This window comes from Mobula hypostoma, chromosome 13, assembly GCF_963921235.1.
Source record: "Mobula hypostoma chromosome 13, sMobHyp1.1, whole genome shotgun sequence".
Taxonomy (NCBI): domain Eukaryota; kingdom Metazoa; phylum Chordata; class Chondrichthyes; order Myliobatiformes; family Myliobatidae; genus Mobula; species Mobula hypostoma.
In genome coordinates, this window is record NC_086109.1 from 49,915,776 (window position 1) to 49,937,560 (window position 21,785).

General features: G+C 43.5%; 1 protein-coding gene across 1 annotated transcript; it reads right to left on the minus strand.

The window, feature by feature from the left end:
• Positions 1-9,164: 9,164 nt before the first annotated feature.
• On the minus strand, positions 9,165-20,452 carry rabif (RAB interacting factor). The gene is made up of 2 exons (XM_063065670.1): positions 20,251-20,452; positions 9,165-14,381 (listed from the first exon to the last, which is right to left on the minus strand). Exons 1-2 carry the CDS (start codon positions 20,434-20,436, stop codon positions 14,133-14,135), a joined length of 435 nt encoding a protein of 144 aa, XP_062921740.1. The 5' UTR covers positions 20,437-20,452; the 3' UTR covers positions 9,165-14,132.
• Positions 20,453-21,785: the final 1,333 nt, after the last annotated feature.

The window sequence follows — 21,785 nt, forward strand, 5'->3', positions numbered from 1 at the left end:
CTTTGAGGAGATTACAAGTAGGATAGATAAAAGGGATGCAGTGGATGTTGTATATTTGGACTTTCAGAAGGCCTTTGACAAGGTTGCACACATGAGGCTGCTTACCAAGTTAAGGGCCCATGGGATTACAGGAAAGTTACGGGGGACTGCCCCCGTCTGCAAATGGAGTAGCAGTATTTTTGTGCTGCTCTTAGTTTTCTTTCTCTCCCCCTAGTTTAAGCTTTGAATTTAAAACTTTTACTTGCTAATTCTTGAGGAGGAACAATATATCTATGTCTACAGAAGTGGGAAGAATTTACCTGAACCTAGTGATAAAAGTAATGGGAAAGGAAAGCTGCAAAAGGAAAGATCTGATGAAATGCCATCATGGGATGAAGATATCGTTCGGACACTTAATTCAATTAAGGATCAGAATGGATCAATTAAAGACCAACTGGAAAAGAATAGTAATGAAATGAAGTCATTTCTGGGAAAACTTAAAGACCTGGAAACTCAAGTTATTACACATGAAGAGGAATTGAAGATAACTAAGCAAAAGTTGTCTGAAGCTACAACTCGTTTGGAAAGATATCAAAATAAGTTATAGACCTGGAAACTAGGTCTCGACGAAAGAATATACGAATTGTTGGGCTGCAAGAAGGAGCTGAAGATGGAGATCTCACAGCTTACTTTGGTAAGCTTTTCCACACTTTATTTCCTACCATTCTATCAAAGCCGCCTGCTATAGAAAGGGCACACAGGGTGTTTATCTCGAAATCGAAGGATTCTAGTAAACCAAGATCTGTTCTGGTTTGCTTTCATCACTTTAAAATTAAAGATCAAATAATGCGACAGGCAAGAAAACAGAGAGTTTTTAGATTTATGGAATCTGAGCTCCGCTTTTACGAAGATTAACCAAGAGAGATAATGGAACAAAGATCAAAATTTGCCATGGTAATGAAACAAACATATGATAAAAAAGCCTTTTCCCTCTCTGAGGTACCGGACAAGAATTAAAGTTTTTCCTGCTAATTCTCCTTGTACTTTTTTTGATCCAAAAACTGCACTGGACCTTGTTCAGGCTTTGCCTGCCACTGTCACCGATGCCGCTGCTGAAAGGCTGTTTGGCTATCTGTTTATTACTCGCAGTTTGGAAAGAAGATTTATGAAGGTCATTTGTATATTTCATTGAGAGGCTAATTAAAGAAGACAAGGAAAGTTGTTCATTATTGCATATTGTTGGTTTTCCTTTGGAAAGATTTATGGCTTAAGTATGTCTGTCTAAATGATCATTTGAACATTCGATGACTGAGAGAAGAAGATAAGGGGATTTGTTCCTTTAATTTAATACTTGGTTTGTTTCTTTTTTTAAATTAGCTAATTGGTAGTTTTTTTCTTACTAATAGGGCATTGTATATATTTTTTCTGTTTCATTATTACATTTTAGAATTGAATTTAAAGCTTTTTTAGGGAATTAATATGAAACTTAAAGATGGCACTGGTTTTTCTCTCTAAGAGGTAACACTATTTTGGTTCTTTCTTGCTTATTAGTTGATGGAATGTAAATACCTTTTTTTGCTGAGACTTTATTGTTTTGTTTAAAAGGTCACTCTACTTTTTTACTAACTTTGGGGAGGGAAAGAATACACAGACAGAGCAGTCAACATAAGAGCTGGAATGTTATGATGAGGTTGTATAAGGCCGAATCTGGAGTACTGTGTTCAGTTTTGGTCACCAAATTACAGGAAGGATATAAATAAGGTTGAAAGAGTGCAGAGAAGGTTTACAAGGTTGTTGCCGGGACTTGAGAAACTCAGTTACAGAGAAAGGTTGAATAGGTTAGGACTTTATGACCTGGAGCGTAGAAGAATGAGGGGAGATTTGATAGAGGTATATAAAATTATGATGGGTATAGATAGAGTGAATGCAAGCAGGCTTTTTCCACTGAGGCAAGGACAGAAAAAAACCAGAGGACATGGGTTAAGGGTGAGGGGGGAAAAGTTTAAAGGGAACATTGGGGGGTGCTTCTTCACACAGAGAGTGGTGGGAGTATGAAATGAGCTGCCAGACGAGGTGGTAAATGCGGGTTCTTTTTTAACATTTAAGAATAAATTGGACAGATACATGGATGGGAGGTGTATGGAGGGATATGGTCCGTGTGCAGGTCAGTGGGACTAGGCAGAAATTGGTTCGGCACAGCCAAGAAGGGCCAAAGGGCCTGTTTCTGTGCTGTAGTTTCTATGGTTCTATGGTTCTAATAGCTTTGAACTCTATCGTAGATTGCTTGCCTTTTTCGGGCTTCTGGGTGTGGGTGGGTGGGTTTAGAGTTAGGAGTTTTTTCCCATTGGGTGGTCCTGGAGCATGCGTGTATTTTATGTGGTTGTATTCTTCATCACCACCATTTTTGATCATCCCGTATTGGTATCTGCTCTGTGCATGTATAAAGTAGAATAAAATTATAGTATGCTATTTAAACGGATTAATATAATAAGTTGGAATGTATGTGGTTGGAATCATCCTATTAAACGAAAAAAGACTTTTAAAATTATTAACCGTTTCCAACCCGATATAATTTTTGCTCAAGAGATACATATCAGGGCGGGAGATCAAAATAGATTTTTTGGATGGTGGAATGGTTTGCAATTCCACTCTACTTCTCAGAGTAATTGGCCAAAGATCAATGGAACAACACCCTAGCAGGGATGACAGTGCAACAGCAATGGCAAGTGTTTCTGGGAATAATGCGGAAGATGCAGGATCAGTTCATTCCAAAGAGGAAGAAAGATCCTAAGGGGAGTAAGGGGAGGCCGTGGCTGACAAGGGAAGTAATGGACAGTATAAAAATAAAAGAGAAGTATAACATAGCAAAGACGAGTGGGAAGCCGGAGGATTGGGAAACTTTTAAAGAGCAACAGAAAGTAACTAAAAAGGCAATACACGGAGAAAAAATGATGTACGAAGGTAAACTAGCCAAGAATATAAAGGAGGATAGTAAAAGCTTCTTTAATTATGTGAAAAGGAAAAAAAATAGTTAAGACCAAAATTGGGCCCTTGAAGACAGAAGCGGGTGAATTTATTATGGGCAACAAGGAAATGGCAGATGAGTTGGATCTGTCTTCACTAGGGAAGACACAAACAATCTCCCAGAAGTAATAGTGGCCAAAGGACCTAGGGTAATGGATGAACTGAAGGAAATTTATATTAGGCAGGAAATGGTGTAGGATAGGCTGTTGGGTCTGAAGGCTGATAAGTCCCTAGGACCTGATGGTCTGCATCTCAGGGTACTTAAGGAGGTGGCTTTAGAAATCATGGACGCATTGGTAATCAGTTTCCAATGTTCCATAGATTCAGGATCAGTTCCTGTGGATTGGAGGGTATCTAATGTTGTCCCTCTATTCAAGAAGGGAGGAAGAGAGAAAACAGGGAATTATAGAGGTTAGCCTGACGTCGGTGGTGGGAAAGATGCTGGAGTCAATTATAAAAGATGAAATTATGACACATCTGGATAGTAGTAACAGGATCAGTCCGAGTCAGCATGGATTTACGAAGGGGAAATTGTGCTTGACTAATCTTCTGGAATTTTTTGAGGATGTAACTATGAAAATGGACAAGGGAGAGCCAGTGGATGCAGTGTACCTGGACTTTCAGAAAGCCTTTGATAAAGTCCCACATAGGAGATTAGTTGGCAAAATTAGGGCACATAGTATTGGGGGCAGAGTACTGACATGGATTGAAAATTGGCTGGCTGACAGAAAACAAAGAGTAGCGATTAACGGCTTCCTTTCGGAATGGCAGGCGGTGACCGCAGGGTTCAGTGCTGGGACCGCAGCTGTTTACAATATATATTAATGACTTAGATGAGGGAATTAAAAGTAACATTAGTAAATCTGCCGATGACATGAAGCTGGGAGGCAGTGTGAAATGTGAGGAGGATGTTATGAGAATGCGGGGTGACTTGGACGGGCTGGGTGAGTGGGCAGATGCAGTTTAATGTGGATAAATGTGAGGTTATCCACTTTGGTGGTAAGAACAGGAAGGCAGATTATTATCTAAATGGAGTCAAGTTAGGAAAAGGGGAAGCACAACGAGATCTAGGTGTTCTTGTACATCAGTCACTGAAAGCAAGCATGCAAGTACAGCAGGCAGTGAAAAAAGCTAATGGCATGCTGGCCTTCATAACAAGGGGAATTGAGTATAAGAGCAAAGAGGTCCTTCTGCAGCTGTACAGTGCCCTGGTGAGACCACACCTGGAGTACTGTGTGCAGTTTTGGTCTCCAAATTCGAGGAAGGACATTCTTGCTATTGAGGGAGTGCAGCGTAGGTTCACAAGGTTAATTCCCGGGATGGCAGGACTGTCATATGTCAAAAGATTGGAGCGACTGGGCTTGTATACTCTGGAATTTAGAAGGCTGAGAGGGGATCTTATTGAAACATATAAGATTATTAAGGGATTGGACACGCTGGAAGCGGGAAGCATGTCCCCGCTGATGGGTGAGTCCAGAACCAGAGGCCACAGTTTAAGAATAAGGGGAAGGCCATTTGGAACGGAGTTGAGGAGAAACTTTTTCACCCAGAGAGTGGTGGATATGTGGAATGCTCTGCCCCAGAAGGCTGTAGAGGCCAAGTCTCTGGATGCTTTCAAGAAAGAGTTCGATAGAGTTCTTAAAGATAGCAGAATCAAAGGTTATGGGGATAAGGCAGGAACGGGGTACTGATTGTGGATGATCAGCCATGATCACAGTGAATGGCGGTGTTGGCTCGAAGTGCCGAATGGCCTACTCCTGCACCTATTGTCTATTGTAAAACAAAAGGCGTGTCTATTTTTATTAAACCTAATATATTTATTCAAGAGGATATTGAATCAGATTCTAATGGTAGATTTTTAATTGTTAAAGGAACAATCTGTAACAGAAGAGTTGTTAAGGATGGAGGTCTTGCTTTGCCTAATCTAAGAATGTATTATTGGGCTGTTAATCTGCAATACATGTCTTTTTGGTTATACTGGGTTGATAAGAGTGATTGGCCAATTTGGGTAGGCCTAGAACTGAACGTTGTAAAACAGTTTTATTTAACCTCGTTATTGGGAGCTCCTTTACCTATGCAATTAGTTAAAGTTGTTAATTTAAACCTATATCCTGTGGTTAAGTATTCTTTACAAATTTGGCTCCAGTTCCGCAAATTTTTTAATCTTAAAAAATTTAAACTTTGTAGTTTAATTTATCGAAATTACTTTTTAAAGCCTTCTTTGAGTGATCCAGTTTTTTTACTTTGGAAAAATAAAGGTATTAATTCTTTTTTGGATTTACTTAAAGAAGATAGATTGATGTCTTTTGAACAATTAATTGATAAATATTCTCTTTCATACTCACACTTTCTACAATACCTTCAAGTTAGATATTTTTTACAAAAATATTTAAGTAATTTTCCTTACATATTGGAGGTTGACCTCTTAGATACTATTACGAGTATGAATCCTTTGATTAAGGGTTCTATTGGAAGGATTTATAATTTATTATTACAATGGGATAAGCATCCTTTATCAAAGATTAAACAGGATTGCGAAAAGGAACTTAATTTGACTTTTATGACGGAGGATTGGATGCGGATTTTGAAGTTGGTTAACTCTTCTTCAATTTGTGCTAGCCATTCATTGATTCAATTTAAAATTGTACAAGAGAGACTTTCTAAAATCTTTTCTAATGTGTAATAGTCATTGTGATAGATGTAAAACTGAGATAGCTACACTGGCACATATGTTTTGGTCTTGTTCTATATTGGAACAGTTCTGGAAGTCAGTTTTTCCAACAATTTCTAAAGTACTTAAAATTAATCTGCAACCTAATAAATTAACTGTGCTTTTTGGAATAATTCCTCAAAATATTCATGGTATTTCTGTGTCTGACTAACATGTCATTGCATTTGTTACATTGATAGCTAGGAGGCCCATTTTGTTGAAGTGGAAGGATACATCAGCTCCCACTTTGTCACAATGGTTCTCTCAAGTGATGCCATGTCTTAGTTTGGAGAAAATTAGAAGTTGAACCTTTGAACCTTTATTTGGTTTTGAGAAAAGATGGGGCTCATTTGCTCGTTATTATCATTTGAGCTAATTGATATAATTTTTCCACGATTTAATTGTAAATTTTGTAGTATATTTTCTTTTCTTGCTGGCGGTTTGATGTTTATTTTTAGAAGCTTTTTGTATGACGCATGACTCCGGGGCTGTACACCTAATGGGTTTTTTTTTCCCTCACTTTTCTGCTTAGTAGGTTTTTTTTGTTATCACAATTTTTTTTCAATCTTTAAGATAATGTCTTTTTTGAGAGATTGTAAGTGTTGTTACTTCAATGTACTCATGTTATTTTTTCTGTATAATGTAACAATAAAAAGATTTGAAAGGAAGGAAAGTTACTGGCATGGTTAGAGCATTGATTGGTAGGAGGCAGCAAGTGGGAATAAAAGGATCCTTGTCTGTTTGGCTGTCAGTGACTAGTGGATGCTGTATATCAATGACTTAGATGATGGAATAGATGGCTTTGTAGCCAAGTTTGCAGATGATACAAAAATTGGTGGAAAGGCAGGTAGTGTTGAGATTAGATTAGATTAGAGTAGATTCATCTTTATTGTCATTGTGCTGAGTACAGATACAAAGCCAATGAAATGCAGTTAGCATCTAACCAGAAATGCAAAGAATAGTGTTATTTACAAAATAACTGCGAATAAAAAGTAAGTGCTACAGCATACAAATATAAAAGTACTGATACAGTACAATATGGGTGCACTACTGCTTAGCGCTGTGATGTGAGGTTCAGCAAGGTCACAGCCTCAGGGAAGAAGCTCTTCCTGTGCCTGCTGGTGCGGTACTGGAGGCTCCTGTAGCGCCTACCGGATGGGAGGAGAGTAGAAAGTCCATGGTTAGGGTGAGATGCATCCTTGCATGCTTTTTGCCCTGCCCAGGCAACGTTTATGGTAGATGTTCTCAATGATGGGCAATTGGGTGCTGATAATCCGCTGGGCAGTTTTCACCACACGCTGGAGTGCTTTGCGGTCCAATATGGGACAATCGCCATAGTACACTGAGATGCAGTTGGTGACTATGCTCTCAATGGTACAGCGGTGAAAGTCTGTCAGTATCCTGGGACAGAGGTGAGCTTTCTTCATGCTCCGCAGGAAATAAAGGTGCTGTTGCGCCTTTTTGATCAGGATGGAGGATGCAAAGGGACTTGGGAGTCTTTGTGCAGAATACCCTAAAAGTTAACTTGCAGGTAGAGTCAGTGGTGAGGAAGACAAATGCAATGTTAACATTCATTTCAAGAGGACTAGAATACAAGTGCGGGGATGTGATCCTGAGGCTTTATAAGGCTCTGGTGAGACCTCGCATTGAGTATTGTGAACAGTTTTGGGCTCCTCATCTAAGAAAAGATGTGCTGGCATTGGAAAGGTTTCAAAGGAGGTTCACAAGGATGATTCTGGGAATGAAAGGGTTATCATACGAGGAACGCTTGATAGCTCTAGGTCTGTACTCGCTGGAATTTAGAAGGCTGAATATTAAAACCTTTTGAATGTCAAAAGGCCTAGACAGAGTACATGTGGAAAGGATGTTTCCCATGGTGGGGTAGTCAAGGTCATGATGGCACAGCCTCAGCATAGAGGGGCGTCCATTTAAAAGATATGGAGAAATTTCTTTAGCTACAATTTGTGGAATTTGTTACCACAGGCAGCTGTGGAGGCCAGGTTGTTGGGTGTATTTAAGGCAGAGCTTGATAGGTTCTTGATTGGACATGGCATCAAAGGTTATGGGGAGAAAGCTGGGGAGTGGGGCTGAGGAGGGGAGGAAAAAAAGAATCAGCAATGATTGAATGGCGGGCAGACTCGATGGGTCAAATGGCCTAATTCTGCTCCTATGTCTTATGGTTTACAAACAGAGGGACTGTGTAGTGAGAAGAGGCTGTTGACTGGGCAAGACTGCAGTTAACAGGATGAGTTGTAGAAAGCAGACAAAATTGAAAAGGTTGACTACAGGATTTGAAGGTAATATATTTGAAAGCGCACAGTATATAGAATAAGGTAGATGAACTTGAATCACAGTTACAGATTGGCATTTTGTTGGCATCACTGAATCATGGCTGAAAGAAGATAATAGCTGGGAGTTTAATGTCCAAGGATACGTGTCATATTGAAAGGACAGGCAAGTAGCAAAGGGAGCAGTGTTGCTCTGCTGGTAAAATTTGAAATCAAATCATGAGAAAGGGGTGAAGGTGTTGAATCATTCTGGATAGGGCTAAGGAATTGCAGTGCTAAGAAGACCCCGATGGGAGTTGTAGACACCCTCCACCACCCCCCAGCCCTCAAACAGTAGTAAGGATGTAGTCTACAAATTATGAGAGATAGAAAATGCATGCCAAAAGGGCAATGTTACAATAGTCATGGTGGATTTCAATATTCAGGTAGGTTGGGAAAATCAGGTTGGCGCTCGATTTCTAGTGGTTTTGTAGGCATTCTAGTAATTTCTAGGATGCCTACAAAATGGCTTTTCAGAGCAGCTCATGGTTGAGTCCAATGGGGAATCAGCTATTCTGGATTGGGTGTTGTGCAAAGAACTGGAATTGATGAGAGCTTAAGGTAAAAGAACCCTTTGGGGTAAGTGACCATAGTATGATTGAATTCACCTTGAAATTTGAGAAGCTAAATTCATTATCAGTATTACAGTGGAGTAGAGCACTTAGCAGGTCTGTACTCACTGGAATTTTAGCAAGCTGCCTTGAGTCCTTCACAGGTGCAGTAGCGTGGGCTACGGGAACTTTATCAGGCAGAGACAACATATGGTCCCTTAGCTCCAAAGGCTTAAGATCGCTGAGGCTGGGTAAGGAGAACATCTGTTTGGCACACTCAGACTGTGATAGTCTAAAAGACTGTAAAAGGTGAGTTTTCAGCGATTGATATTTATTGTGTTCAGGTGGGTGTTCCAGTAGACTCAGCTATGGAGTTGTTGAGTGATGCTACCAGAAAGAAATATTTGGTGTGTCAACGGAGAGTTCTTGCAGCGTGAATTGAGCCTCAGCCTGTATGAACCAATCATCGGCATTTTGCTCCCAAAACCCCGACATGTTCAGCAACTCTGGAGCATCGGGGTCACCAATGTAGGTTTTAGCAAATAAAACTATGTGAGGCATTTAATGTTCAAGGAAAACAACTCATTTATTGTATCCATAAAATGAACACACAGCGGGGTAACAGAACTTCACATAATTATGTCATTACATCAGATCAGCCTCTCACAGTGAACCCAACTCAATGTCGGTGGTTGTCAATTACACATGCTTCCAGCAATTACTTTATCCTACAATAGTACAAAACTTCTACACACAAGGGATACATATGCCACAGCATATATCTCCTGGTACACCGTCGCAACCGTCAGCATTGGTTTTAAAGTTTAAAATTTATTTGTCAAGCATACATCAAAACAGTGGAATATGTCATTTTGTATCAAATCAGACAATTGTGCCAGGCAGCCGGCAAGCATCGCCACATTTCTGGTGCCAACATGGTATGGCCACAAGTCACTAACCCTAACACAGAAACATAGAACAGTACAGGCCCATGATGTTGTGCTGACTTTGTAACCTACTCCAAGATCAAACTTACCTTCCCCTCCCACATAATCTTCCATTTTTCTATGCTCCATGTGCCCAAGTGTTTTCTTAAATCTCCCCAATGTATCTCCCTGTACCACCCCTGGCACCATGCACCCACCACTCTGTATGCAAAAAGATTACCCCTGACATGCACCCTATAATATGGAACGTGGGAGGAAACTGGAGCATTCAGAGAAAACCCAAAGGGAGAGAAAATACAAACTCCTTACATACAGAGGGGAGAATCAAATTTGAATTTAAGCCGGTGCTATGAAATGATATGCTAATGTCCTGCCTAGGACAAGACCACATATTAAAGATTTAAAGGATTAGCTTTATTTGTCACATGTACATTGAAACATACGGTGAAATGCATTGTTTATGTCAAATTAAATCAGTGAGCATTGAGCTGGGGGCAGCCTGCCAGTGTCGCCAGTAGAGCACGCCTACAACTTACTAACATTAACCTGTAGGCCTTTGGCATGCGGGAGGAAACCCATGCACCGTGGGGAGAATGTACAGACTGTTTACAGACAGCGACGGGAATTGAACCCGGGAGGAAACCCATGCACCATGGGTGCATTGAACCCAGGTGGCTGGTGCTACAAAGCAATTGTGCTATCTATCCAATATGCGACCGTGCCATTCCAACTGGTGCTGACTCTTTCCATGACAAACCTGTGGTAGAAACGCTGATGATCAAATACAAAAGAACAAGGTGTCATATGATTTTTTAAAAAATGACCTACAAACACTGGCCAAGCCACCACCTCATCGCTGCAGAATGCCAGTCGAAGAGCAGCTCCTAGGACCATGGACATATAGACAGAAAGGTGTTGGAAAAGGGCCAGTAACATCATGAAGGATCCCACCCACTCTGCTCATGGACTGCTTGTCCCACTGCCATCAAGGACGAGGCTACATAGCATCCATGACAGGACCACCAGACTCATAGGAAGGAGGAGGAGGTCCTGCAAAGAGAATTTAGGGAGTTAGGTGCAAAGTTGAAGGACAGGACCCAGGGTTGCAATCTTCAGATGAGTGCCATGTGCCAGTGAGGCTAGAAGTAGGGAGATAATGCAGCTAAGTACATGGCTAAGGAGTTGGTGCAGGAGGGAGGGCTTCATGTTCCTGGACAATTGGGCCTTGTTCCAGGGAAGGTGGGACCTGTTCTGATGGGACGGTTTGCATCTGAACTGGAGGGGGTCTAACATCCTTGCGGGAAGGTTTGCTAGTGCTGCTCTGGGGAGTTTAAACTAGATTTGCAGGGGGAGGGGAACCAGAGTGTTAGAGCAGATAGTGAGGTGGAGGAGGATAAAGGTCATGCCAGAACTGCAAGTATAGTGCATGGAGGAAAGCCAAATCTAACATATAAAGAGGCTTTGAGGAAAGAGAAGCAGAATAAAGGGTGTAAAGGTAGTAAGGTAGAAGGGCTAAAGTGCATGTAATTCAATGCAAGAAGCATCAGGAACAAAGGTGATGAACTGAGAGCTTGGATACATACATAGAATTATGATGTAGTGGCCATTACACAGACTTGGCTGGCACCAGGGCAGGAATGGATTCTCCATATTCCTCGATTTCAGTGCTCCAAAGGGGAGGGGGAGTGGCATTACTGGTCAGGGATACTATTACAGCTACAGAAAGGGTGGGTAATGTAGCAGGATCCTCTTTTGAGTCAGTATGGGTGGAAGTCAGGAACAGGAAGGGAGCAGTTACTCTATTGGGAGTACTCTATAGGCCCCCTGGTAGCAGCGGAGATACTGAGCAGATTGGGAGGCAGATTTTGGAAAGGTACAAAAATAACTGGGTTGTTATCATGGGTGACTTTAACTTCCCTCATATTGATTGGAACCTGATTAGTTCCAATGGTTTAGATGGGGCAGAGTTTGTTAAGTGTGTCCAGGACGGATTCCTGTCACAGTATGTTGACAGGCCGACTAAGGGGAACACCATACTAGATCTAGTATTAGGTAACGAACTGGGTCAGGTCACAGATCTCTCAGTGGGTGAGCATCTGGGGGACAGTGACCACTGCTCCCCGGCCTTTAACATTATCATGGAAAAGGACAGAATCAAAGATGGACATGTGGTCGATGTTTAGGGATCTCTTGCAGGATGTTAGGGATAAATTTGTCCTGGTGAGGAAAATAAAGAATGGTAGGGTGAAGGAACCATGGGTGACAAGTGAGGTGGAGAATCTAGTCAGGTGGAAGAAGGCAGCATACATGAGGTTTAGGAAGCAAGGATCAGATGGATCTATTGAGGGATATAGTGTAGCAAGAAAGGAGCTTAAGAAGGGGCTGAGAAGAGCAAGAAGGGGGCATGAGAAGGCCGTGGTGAGTAGGGTAAAGGAAAACCCCAAGGCATTCTTCAATTATATGAAGAACAAAAGGATGACAGGAGTGAAGGTAGGACCGATTAGAGATAAAGGTGGGAAGATGTGCCTAGAGGCTGTGGATGTGAGCGAGGTCCTCAATGAATACTTCTCTTTGGTATTCACCAATGAGAGGGAGCTTGATGTCTCTGAGGACAGTATGAGTGAGGTTGATGTTCTGGAACATGTTGATATTAAGGGAGAGGTGGTGTTGGAGTTGTTAAAATACATTAGGATGGATAAGACCCCAGGGCCTGACAGAATATTCCCCAGGCTGCTCCACGAGGCAAGGGAAGAGATTGCTGAGCCTCTGGCTAGGATCTTTATGTCCTCGTTGTCCACGGGAATGGTACCGGAGGATTGGAGGGAAGCCAATGTTGTCCCCTTGTTCAAAAAAGGTAGTAGGGATAGACCGGGTAATTATAGATCAGTGAGCCTTACATCTGTGGTGGGAAAGCTGTTGGAAAAGATTCTTAGAGATAGGATCTATGAGCATTTAGAGAATCATGGTCTGATCAGGGACAGTCAGCATGGCTTTGTGAAGGGCAGATAATGTCTAACAAGCCTGATAGAGTTCTTTGAGGAGGTGACCAGGCATATAGATGAGGGTAGTGCAGTGGATGTGATCTACATGGATTCTAGTAAGGCATTTGACAAGGTTCCACACTATATGCTTATTCAAAAAGTCTGAAGGCATAGGATCCAGTGAAGTTTGGCCAGGTGGATCCCAGAATTGGCTTGTTTGCAGAAAGCAGAGGGTCGTGGTGGTGGGAGTACAGTTGGATTGGAGGGTTGTGACTAGTGGTGTCCAAGGATTGGTTCTGGGACCTCTACTTTTCGTGATTTTTATTAACGGCCTGGATATGGGGGTAGAAGGGTGGGTTGGCAGGTTTGCAGATGACACAAAGGTCGGTGGTGTTGTGGATGGTGTAGAGGATTGTCGAAGATTGCAGAGACACATTGATAGGATGCAGAAGTGGCAGATGGAGTTCAATCCAGAGAAGTGTGAGGTGGTACACTTTGGAAGGGCAAGCTCCAAGGCAGAGTACAAAGTAAATGGCAGGATACTTGGTAGTGTGGAGGAGCAGAGGGATCTGGGGGTACATGTCTACAGATCCCTGGAAGTTGCCTCATAGGGTAATTAAGAAAGCTTGTCGGGTGTTAGCCTTCATAAGTCAAGGGATAGAGTTTAAGAGTCACGGGGTAATGATGCAGCTCTATGAAACTCTGGTGAGGCCACACAGGGAGTACTGTGTCCAGTTCTGGTCGCCTCACTATAGGAAGGATGTAGAAGCATTGGAAAGGGTACAGAGATTTACCAGGATGCTACCTGGTTCAGAGAGTATGCATTATGATCAGAGATTAAGGGAGCAATGGCTTTACTCTCTGGAGAGGAGACATGATAGAGGTATACAAGATATTAAGAGGAATAGATAGAGTGGACAGCCAGTGCCAGGGCACCACTGCTCGATACAGGAGGACATGGCTTTAAGGTAAGCGGTGGAAAGTTCAAAGGGGATATTGGAGGAAGGTTTTTTCACTCAGAGTGTGGTTGGTGCATGGAATGCACTGCCGGAGCCAGATCCACTAGTGAAATTTAAGAGACTACTGGACAGGTATATGGAGGAATTTAAGGTGGGAGGTTATATGGGAGGCAGGGTTTAAGGATCGGCACAACATTGTGAGCCGAAGTACTGTGCTGTACTATTCTATGTTCTATAAATAAGTTACTTTTCCCCAAGCAGTTAGGCTGATCAACACCTCCCCCCACTGATCCACTCCACCACACCCTCCAATCATCACTACTTTATTATTTCCTGTCAGTCACCTTAAACACAAATACTCCTGTGCCTAGCGTAACTTTATGAACATACAATCAATGTAAATAAGCTATCTTATCTATTTATATTTATTGTTTTTATTACTGTGTTCTTTATCTTATTGTGTTTTTTGTGCTGCACGGGATCTGGAGTAACAATTATTTTGTTCTTCTTTACAATTGTGATCTTGAATCTTGAATATCACTTGATGCATCTGCTGCTAGACAGATGATTGAAGTCCCTGTCCACTGTCCAGGTTTAACACAAAGGATCCACCTGATCCTGTTAGCACATCATTTTGTGGTCCCTCATTGCCCTCTACTCATGGTGCACTCGGTCTAGAGCAACATAGAAGCTCTTCTTGTCATCCACACAGTGCCAGCCAATAGGGCCAATCTCACAGTCGGCGCACACGAGGTACTTGATATTATTCGTGTCCTTGGTGAAGCCGACATTCTCGAAGGCAAACATGTCGTCCACGAACCAGTGCTCGAGAAGCAGGTCTCCTGTGACCACGCTGTCCTTAGTGCCCAATGCCACTTTCTGCCTCATCGATGGCAGGAACAACTGCAAGGCAATGTGCACACATTAACCCAATCAGCTTTGGCATCACTGTGATTGACAGATATATTGGCCAATTGGAAACATGAGGGGTTGTGCAGACACGTGGAAAACACACACACACGGCTGCAGGGATTCAGCAGGTCAGGTAGCATATATGGAAAAGAATAATCAAAGTGTCTCAGCCTGAGGCCTTGAATATTCCTCTCCCTGACCTGCTGAGTTGGCCAATCAAAGTCTGTTTTAGGAGGGCACAAAAACATAATTTGCACATTATGTACACATCCTTTCAAAAACACTTACATAACTTTTCACAGGAGATGATTAGCAAAACAAATCTATATTATTTTACCACCTGTTTACTGTCTGGGTGTCAATATCTATCAAGATCTATCCTGGGCTAAATATATTGATGTGATTGCGAAGAAGGCGTATTTCATTAAGAATTTGAGAATTGGTATATCACCAAAGGATCTCACAAATTTCTACAGAAGTACCGTGGAGAGCATTCTAAATGCCTGGTATGGAGGGCCCATTGCATTCGATCGGAAAAAGCTGCAGAAGGTTGCAAACATAGCCTGGTCCATCATGGGCACTAGCATGCCCAGCATCCAGGACACCTTCAAAAAGGTGGCATCCATCATCTACCAGAACATGGCCTCTTCCCATTACTACCAATAGAGGAGCCTGAAGACACACTCAACATTTCAGGAACAGCTTCTTCATCTCCTCTGTCAGATTTCTAAACAGATGATGAAACCATGAACACTACCTCAGGAATTTTCCCTCTCTTTACACTACTCAATTTATTGCTTTAATATATCTCATATACTTATTGTAATTTATAGCTTTTATTATATATTGGATTGTCCTGCTGTTGCAAAACAGCAAATTTCACACATTTGATTCTTATATACCAACTGGGGTCCTAACAGAGACGTGACTTTCACTCTAAGCCCCACATTCTAGTCATCCTTTGCCACCCACTAGGGTTATATTTAGTTTTATATTTAAGTATGTTGTATATGCACTTTTGTCAACGTACAGCTACAGAATACATTTTATATTAATATTATTGTGTTATATAATGTGCTGAATGTGATATATATGGCATGTCCAGCCTCTAGTGAAGGGGCTTGTTTTGTACATTCTGGGACAGCTCACTTACCTTTGGGGCCCCACTGGACACCCAGCTCTCACTTACTTTACTTTATTACTTTATTGTTTGTAAACAATTGATACTAAAGCATACAATCATCACAGCAATATTTGATTCTGCGCTTCGTGCTCCCTGGAGTACAAATCAATAGTAAATATAATAAAAATTTAAATTATAAATCATAAATAGAAAATAGAAAAGGGAAAGTAAGGTAGTGCAAAAAAACCGAGAGGCAGGTCTGGATATTTGGAGGGTACGGCCCAGATCCGGGTCAGGAACTGTTCAGCAGGCTTATCACAGTTGGAAAACAGCTGTTCCCAAATCTGGCCGTACGAGTCTTCAAGCTCCTGAGCCTTCTCCCAAAGGGAAGAGGGACGAAAAGTGTGGCTCTAATTAGTCATTTCCATGTGACAGTAACTGCACCCTGGTACACCACTTCGACAGGCAGGCTAAACCAGGTGAGGGTAGCTGATGGGTCTCATTCCCTGGTGAGATAGAGACATGCCTGTCCCAGCACGCACAGTCAACTCTGGCCAATGTGATCCAACGGCCAGGAAGGTGGTTCTGCGACGCTTTGTGGAGAGCGAAGGTCGTGACAAGGCACAGGAGACATCATGGTCATTCACTGCAACCAAGCAAGTCCCAGAAAACTACTTCGTATCACTGGACCCAGACTTCCAAGGTCAAGTGAGTGGACCTGCCCCAGTGCAACGGCTTTTCCAAAAACTCTGCTACACAGGTCTCCTGATATTGTTGGATATGACAGCCACCAGTGTTATATTGAACTATATACTGCATATTGCCTTGTACGTACATCTACAGGATACTTTCTGATTTTACTATTATGGTGTTGTTATTTTACATACTGTATGTGATATATACACACTGGACTTTGCACCTTGGCCTCAGAGGAACAATGGTTCCTTTAGCTGTATACATGGGTATAGTTCAACAATAATAACTTTGAACTTGAACTGTCTCTGCCCCTAGAAAAATGTATTAATCTCCTTTATTCCAACAATGTTTGCCCTACTCCCTGTAGAAAACTGGCCACAAGAAATTGCAGAGTTGTAGACAGGGCTCAGTACATCACTGGAACCAACCTCCCTTCCATGGGTTCTGTCCACACTCCTGCTAAAACAGTCATGATCAAAGAGCTCACCCACCCCAGATGCTCTCTCCCCACTTCTTCCATTGGCACAAGGTACAAAACAACACACACAGAATGCTGGAGGAACTCAGCAGGTCAGGCAGCATCTATGGAAATGAATAGACAGTCAACGTTTTTGGCCGAGACTGTTCTTCGGGACTGGAAAGGAAGGGAGAAGGTGCCAGAATGAAAAGGTGGGGGGAGAGGACAGGTGAAGGCACATCCTGCCAGACTCAAGGATAGTTTCTACACCATTGTTATCAGACTCTTGTACGATAAGTTTCATTGCAGGCCTCACAATCCTGCACTTTTTCATTTACCTGCACTGCACTTTTTTGGTAGTTTTTACAGTTTATTCTGAATTATTATTGCTTTACCTTATTCTTGTTCAATGCATTGGGTAATGATTTGATCTGAATGAACAGTATACAAGACAAGCTTTTCAATGCATCTCAATACATGTTACAGTAACAAACCAATTCCAATAGCCTGTTACCTCAGCTTTTCTCCCCCCATTTCCAGCTTTGTTTTTTCAAATCTCCATTTTCATTCACCATCTTTACTTACACATAAAACATTACAGTACATTGTCCTAACAGGCTGCATCACTGCAGAGTGGAAACTGTGCTGCAGTGGACAAGGAGGCTCGACAATGGGTAGTCAAAACTGCCCAAATGTATCACCAGCATCATCGTACCCACCATCAAGGATATATATACATAGAAAGGTGCTGGAAAAAGGCCAGTAACATCATGAAGGAACTCACCCTCCCTGCTCATGGACTGTTTGTCCCACTCCCATCAGGGAGAAGGCTATGCAGCATTCACACCAGGACCACCAGCCTCAAAAAGTTACCTTCCCCAAGCAACACCTTCACCCACTCCTCCACACCCCCAACCAACACTACTTTATCATTTCCTGTCAGTCACGTTACGTATACTCCTGTTAGTATCACTTTAATGGACATATAATCAATGTGTCGAAGTGATCTTATGGATTCATTGTGTTTCATTATTATTGTGTTCTTTATCTTACTGTGTTTTTTTATGCTGCACCAGATCCAGAGTAATATTTCATTCTCCGTTACACTTGTGTACTGGAGATAACATTAAACAATCTTGAACAGTACAGGCCCTTCAGCCCACAATGTTGTGCCAACCCTTTTAATCAATCTGACCCTTTCCTTCCACTTGGCCCTCCATTCTTCTACCGTCCATCTGTCTCAAGAGTCTGCCACACGCCTCTAATGGCAAGGGCTGATACGTTAGAATGGGGAGCAGAATGAGGACGGTGAAGGCAGACACTGTGAAGCCTGGATAACCATCTGGCCATGTCATTGGCTGGCACGATTTCTCTAAATAAAAAGGCTCAAGGACCTAGTTGGCCTACTCCTCCTCCTGTTTCTTGTGTTTCTGATCTCCATCCCCGCATGTATTCATTACCCGGAACAGAGAATCAGAATCATGTTTAGTATCACTGGTGTATGTGGTGAAACTCTGCCAAGCCCAGCTACGGGGGTGGGGGGGGATCCTGAGTGATGGATGCCACCTTTTTCAGGCATCATCTTCTGAAGGTGTCCTCAGTGCTGGGAGGCTAGAGCCTATTTGCAGCTGACAACTTTCTGCAGCTTTTTTCGAACCAATGCAGTTCGATCCACTCTGAACTTTATTCCTCTTTCATCTTTCCCTTGCCAAAAGCCAAATTCATCCATACACTGAAGGCCTGCAGATGCTGGAGCCCAGAGCAACAGACAAGATGCTGGAGGAACACACAGCAGGCCAGGCAGCATCTGCAGAGGGAAGAGAACAGTTGACGTTTCGGGGCCCCTCTACCCCAAATGAAGGGTCTCACCCCAAAACATCAACTAGCCATTTCCCTATGAAAATGGGCCTAACCCGCTCACTTCCTCCAGCATTTTGTTTGTTTCATCCATACGCTGCCCTCTCAACACCACCCCTTTGATCACAGAAGCACAGCCACATCTCCCCATCCTGAGGTGAGAGGCAAGCAGGGTTACCACCCACCCTCCCTTTCACAGGAGCACCATCACAGTGTCCTGATTAGCTGCATCAGAGTCTGGTACAGGAAATGCAAGGCATCTGACTGCAAGTCCCTACAAAAGATTGTGAGGACTGCTGAGAGGATCATATATATAACCATATAACAATTACAGCACGGAAACAGGCCATCTCGGCCCTTCTCGTCCATGCTGAACTCTTACTCTCACCTAGTCCCACCGACCTGTGCTCACTCCATAACCCTCCATTCCTTTCTGTCCAATTTAGCTTTAAACGACAACATCGAACCTGCCTCAACCACTTCTGCTGGAAACTCCTTCCACATAGCTACCACTCTCTGAGTAAAGACGTTCCCCCTCAGGTTACCCCTAAACTTTTGCCCTTTAACTCTCAACTTTGTCTTCTTATTTGAATCTCCCCCACTCTCAATGGAAAAAGCCTATCCACATCAACTCTATCTATCCCCCTCATAATTTTAAATAGCTCTATCAAGTCCCCCCTCAACCTTCTACGTTCCAGAGAATAAAGACCCAACTTGTTCATCCTTTCCCTGTCACTTAGGCCAGGTAACATTCTAGTAAATCTCCTCTGTACTCTCTCTATTTTGTTGCCATCTTTCCTATAATTCAGTGACCAAAATCATCAGGATCTCCCTTCCACCCATTAGAGATTTATATCCAGCGCATTGCATACGCAGGGCCCTTAGCATTGTCAGTGACCCCATCCCCCCATCTGTCAACAATCTCTTTGACCCGACCCCCCCCCCCACCCACCAGGCAGGAGGTACCGTAGCATTAAGACAAGGACTGTTAGGATGGGGAACAGCTTCTACCCGCAGGACTACTGAACCCTGCCACCCAGGTCTCATCATGTACAGAGCATCAGTAGCGTTAAGACTGTTTACTTTTTAAACTTGTATCATATGTGAACCTTATTATTTGTTAATTTATTTGTGGTGATATTACTGGTTTTTATACCTTGGTATCTCATTCGCTGGTGTATGTAGGTACAGCTTAATGACAATCAGCACATCCACTTCACTTGTGGGTCCTTCCTCCAATTTCCTACACAGAATGCACTCCTCCCTCCGTCTCCCACACCCCCCACACTGGCATTTACTTCATCAGAACAATTACCTCCTTCTCCCCCAAACAGCAGCGCTCCCACCCTACCATTTGGGTAAACAGATCCACTCCTGCCTCTGCCCGACTCTACCTCTCTCCCTCTTAGGTAACTCACATCCCAGTTCCCTGCTAACCCCACCCAACCACCCTCCTGGTCCTGTCCTGGATCCTCCTCTCTCCTACTGGGGAAATCTGTATCCCCAGTTCCCTTCCCTCCTGTATCTCGATCCCTCTTGGGTAACTGGTAACCCTTCTTCCCTCCCTGGGTGCCACACTGTCACTCTCCAACTCTGGGTCCCTCTCATCCTCCCACCTATACTGCTCCTCACTCCCTCCCGCGCTGCGACACCCTCTCTCGGCCTCTCCCTAGCATGCGGGGTCCCCCCCCCCAAAACTCCGGCTGCGGCCCCGGCTCTCGCCCCACCTCTCTGCGGCGATACCGCGCCGTCCCCGGGCTCAGCACACGGGAGCCACACCGCTCACAAACAACCGCCTTGCCGTTAGTGCCAGAGTCGCTGACCAGGCCGGTTGATAGCCCGGGGCCGTCCCCGCCGGGAGGCTCCGTCTGCTGTTCCGCCACAGAGCGATCACCCTCCGCCGGATCCTCCATATCCCGTCGTCTTCCAGACCAGCAACTTCCGTTTCCGCTCGTTCAACTTCCGCCTCCGTGACCATGGTAACGGGGTGGACCAGAGCCGCAGCCTGACAGTAGATGTCCGCTCCCGAAGCAGTATCAATGAGAGTCAGAATCAAAATTCAAAATAAATTTATTATCGGTACATATATGTCACCACATACAACCCTAAGATTCTTTTTCTTACGGCGTTCACAGTAAATACAAAGAATCAATCAAAAACCGCACATACAAAAGACTGACAGACAACCAGGGTACAAAAGACAAGCTATGCAAATACATTACAAAACACAAAATAACAATAATAAATAAATAAGCAACAAATATCGAGAGCAGGTTTAGTGTCCTTGAAAGCCCATAGATTGTGTCTCCGAGAGGATTCCATAGGATTCATTCAGCATTTTCATCTGGTGTAATTTGACCATTTCCAAACTTGTTTTATTTCTGTACTGTTGGTTGAGAGGGATGGAGTCGTCGACACTAGGGTTTTCTTCTTTCTCATTTTCAGATTGTTAGTATTGCCCAAGTCTTTTAGTTTAGTTGACTAATTCTGTTTCCTCCGTCTCCGCCGCATCTGCTCTCAGGATGAGGCTTTTCATTCTAGGACGAGGGAGATGTCTTCCTTTTTTAAAGAAAGGGGCTTCCCTTCCTCCACTATCAACTCTGCTCTTAAACGCATCTCCCCCATTTCACATACATCTGCTCTCACTCCATCCTCCCGCCACCCCACTAGGAATAGGGTTCCCCTGGTCCTCACCTACCACCCCACCAGCCTCCGGGTCCAACATACTATTCTCCGTAACTTCCGCCACCTCCAACGGGAACCCACCACTAAGCACACCTTTCCTCCTTCCCCCTCTGCATTCCGCAGGGATCGCTCCCTACGCAACTCCCTTGTCCATTCATCCCCGCCATCCCTCTCCACTGATCTCCCTCCTGGCACTTATCCGTGTAAGCAGAACAAGTGCTACACATGCCCTTACACTTCCTCCCTTACCACCATTCAGGGCCCCAACAGTCCTTCCAGGTGAGGCAACACTTCACCTGTGAGTCGGCTGGGGTGATATACTGCGTCCGGTGCTCCCGATGTGGCCTTTTATATATTGGCGAGACCCGACGCAGACTGGGAGACCGCTTTGCTGAACACCTACGCTCTGTCCGCCAGAGAAAGCAGGATCTCCCAGTGGCCACACATTTTAATTCCACATCCCATTCCCATTCTGACATGTCTATCCACGGCCTCCTCTACTGTAAAGATGAAGCCACACTCAGGTTAGAGGAACAACACCTTATATTCCGTCTGGGTAGCCTCCAACCTGATGGCA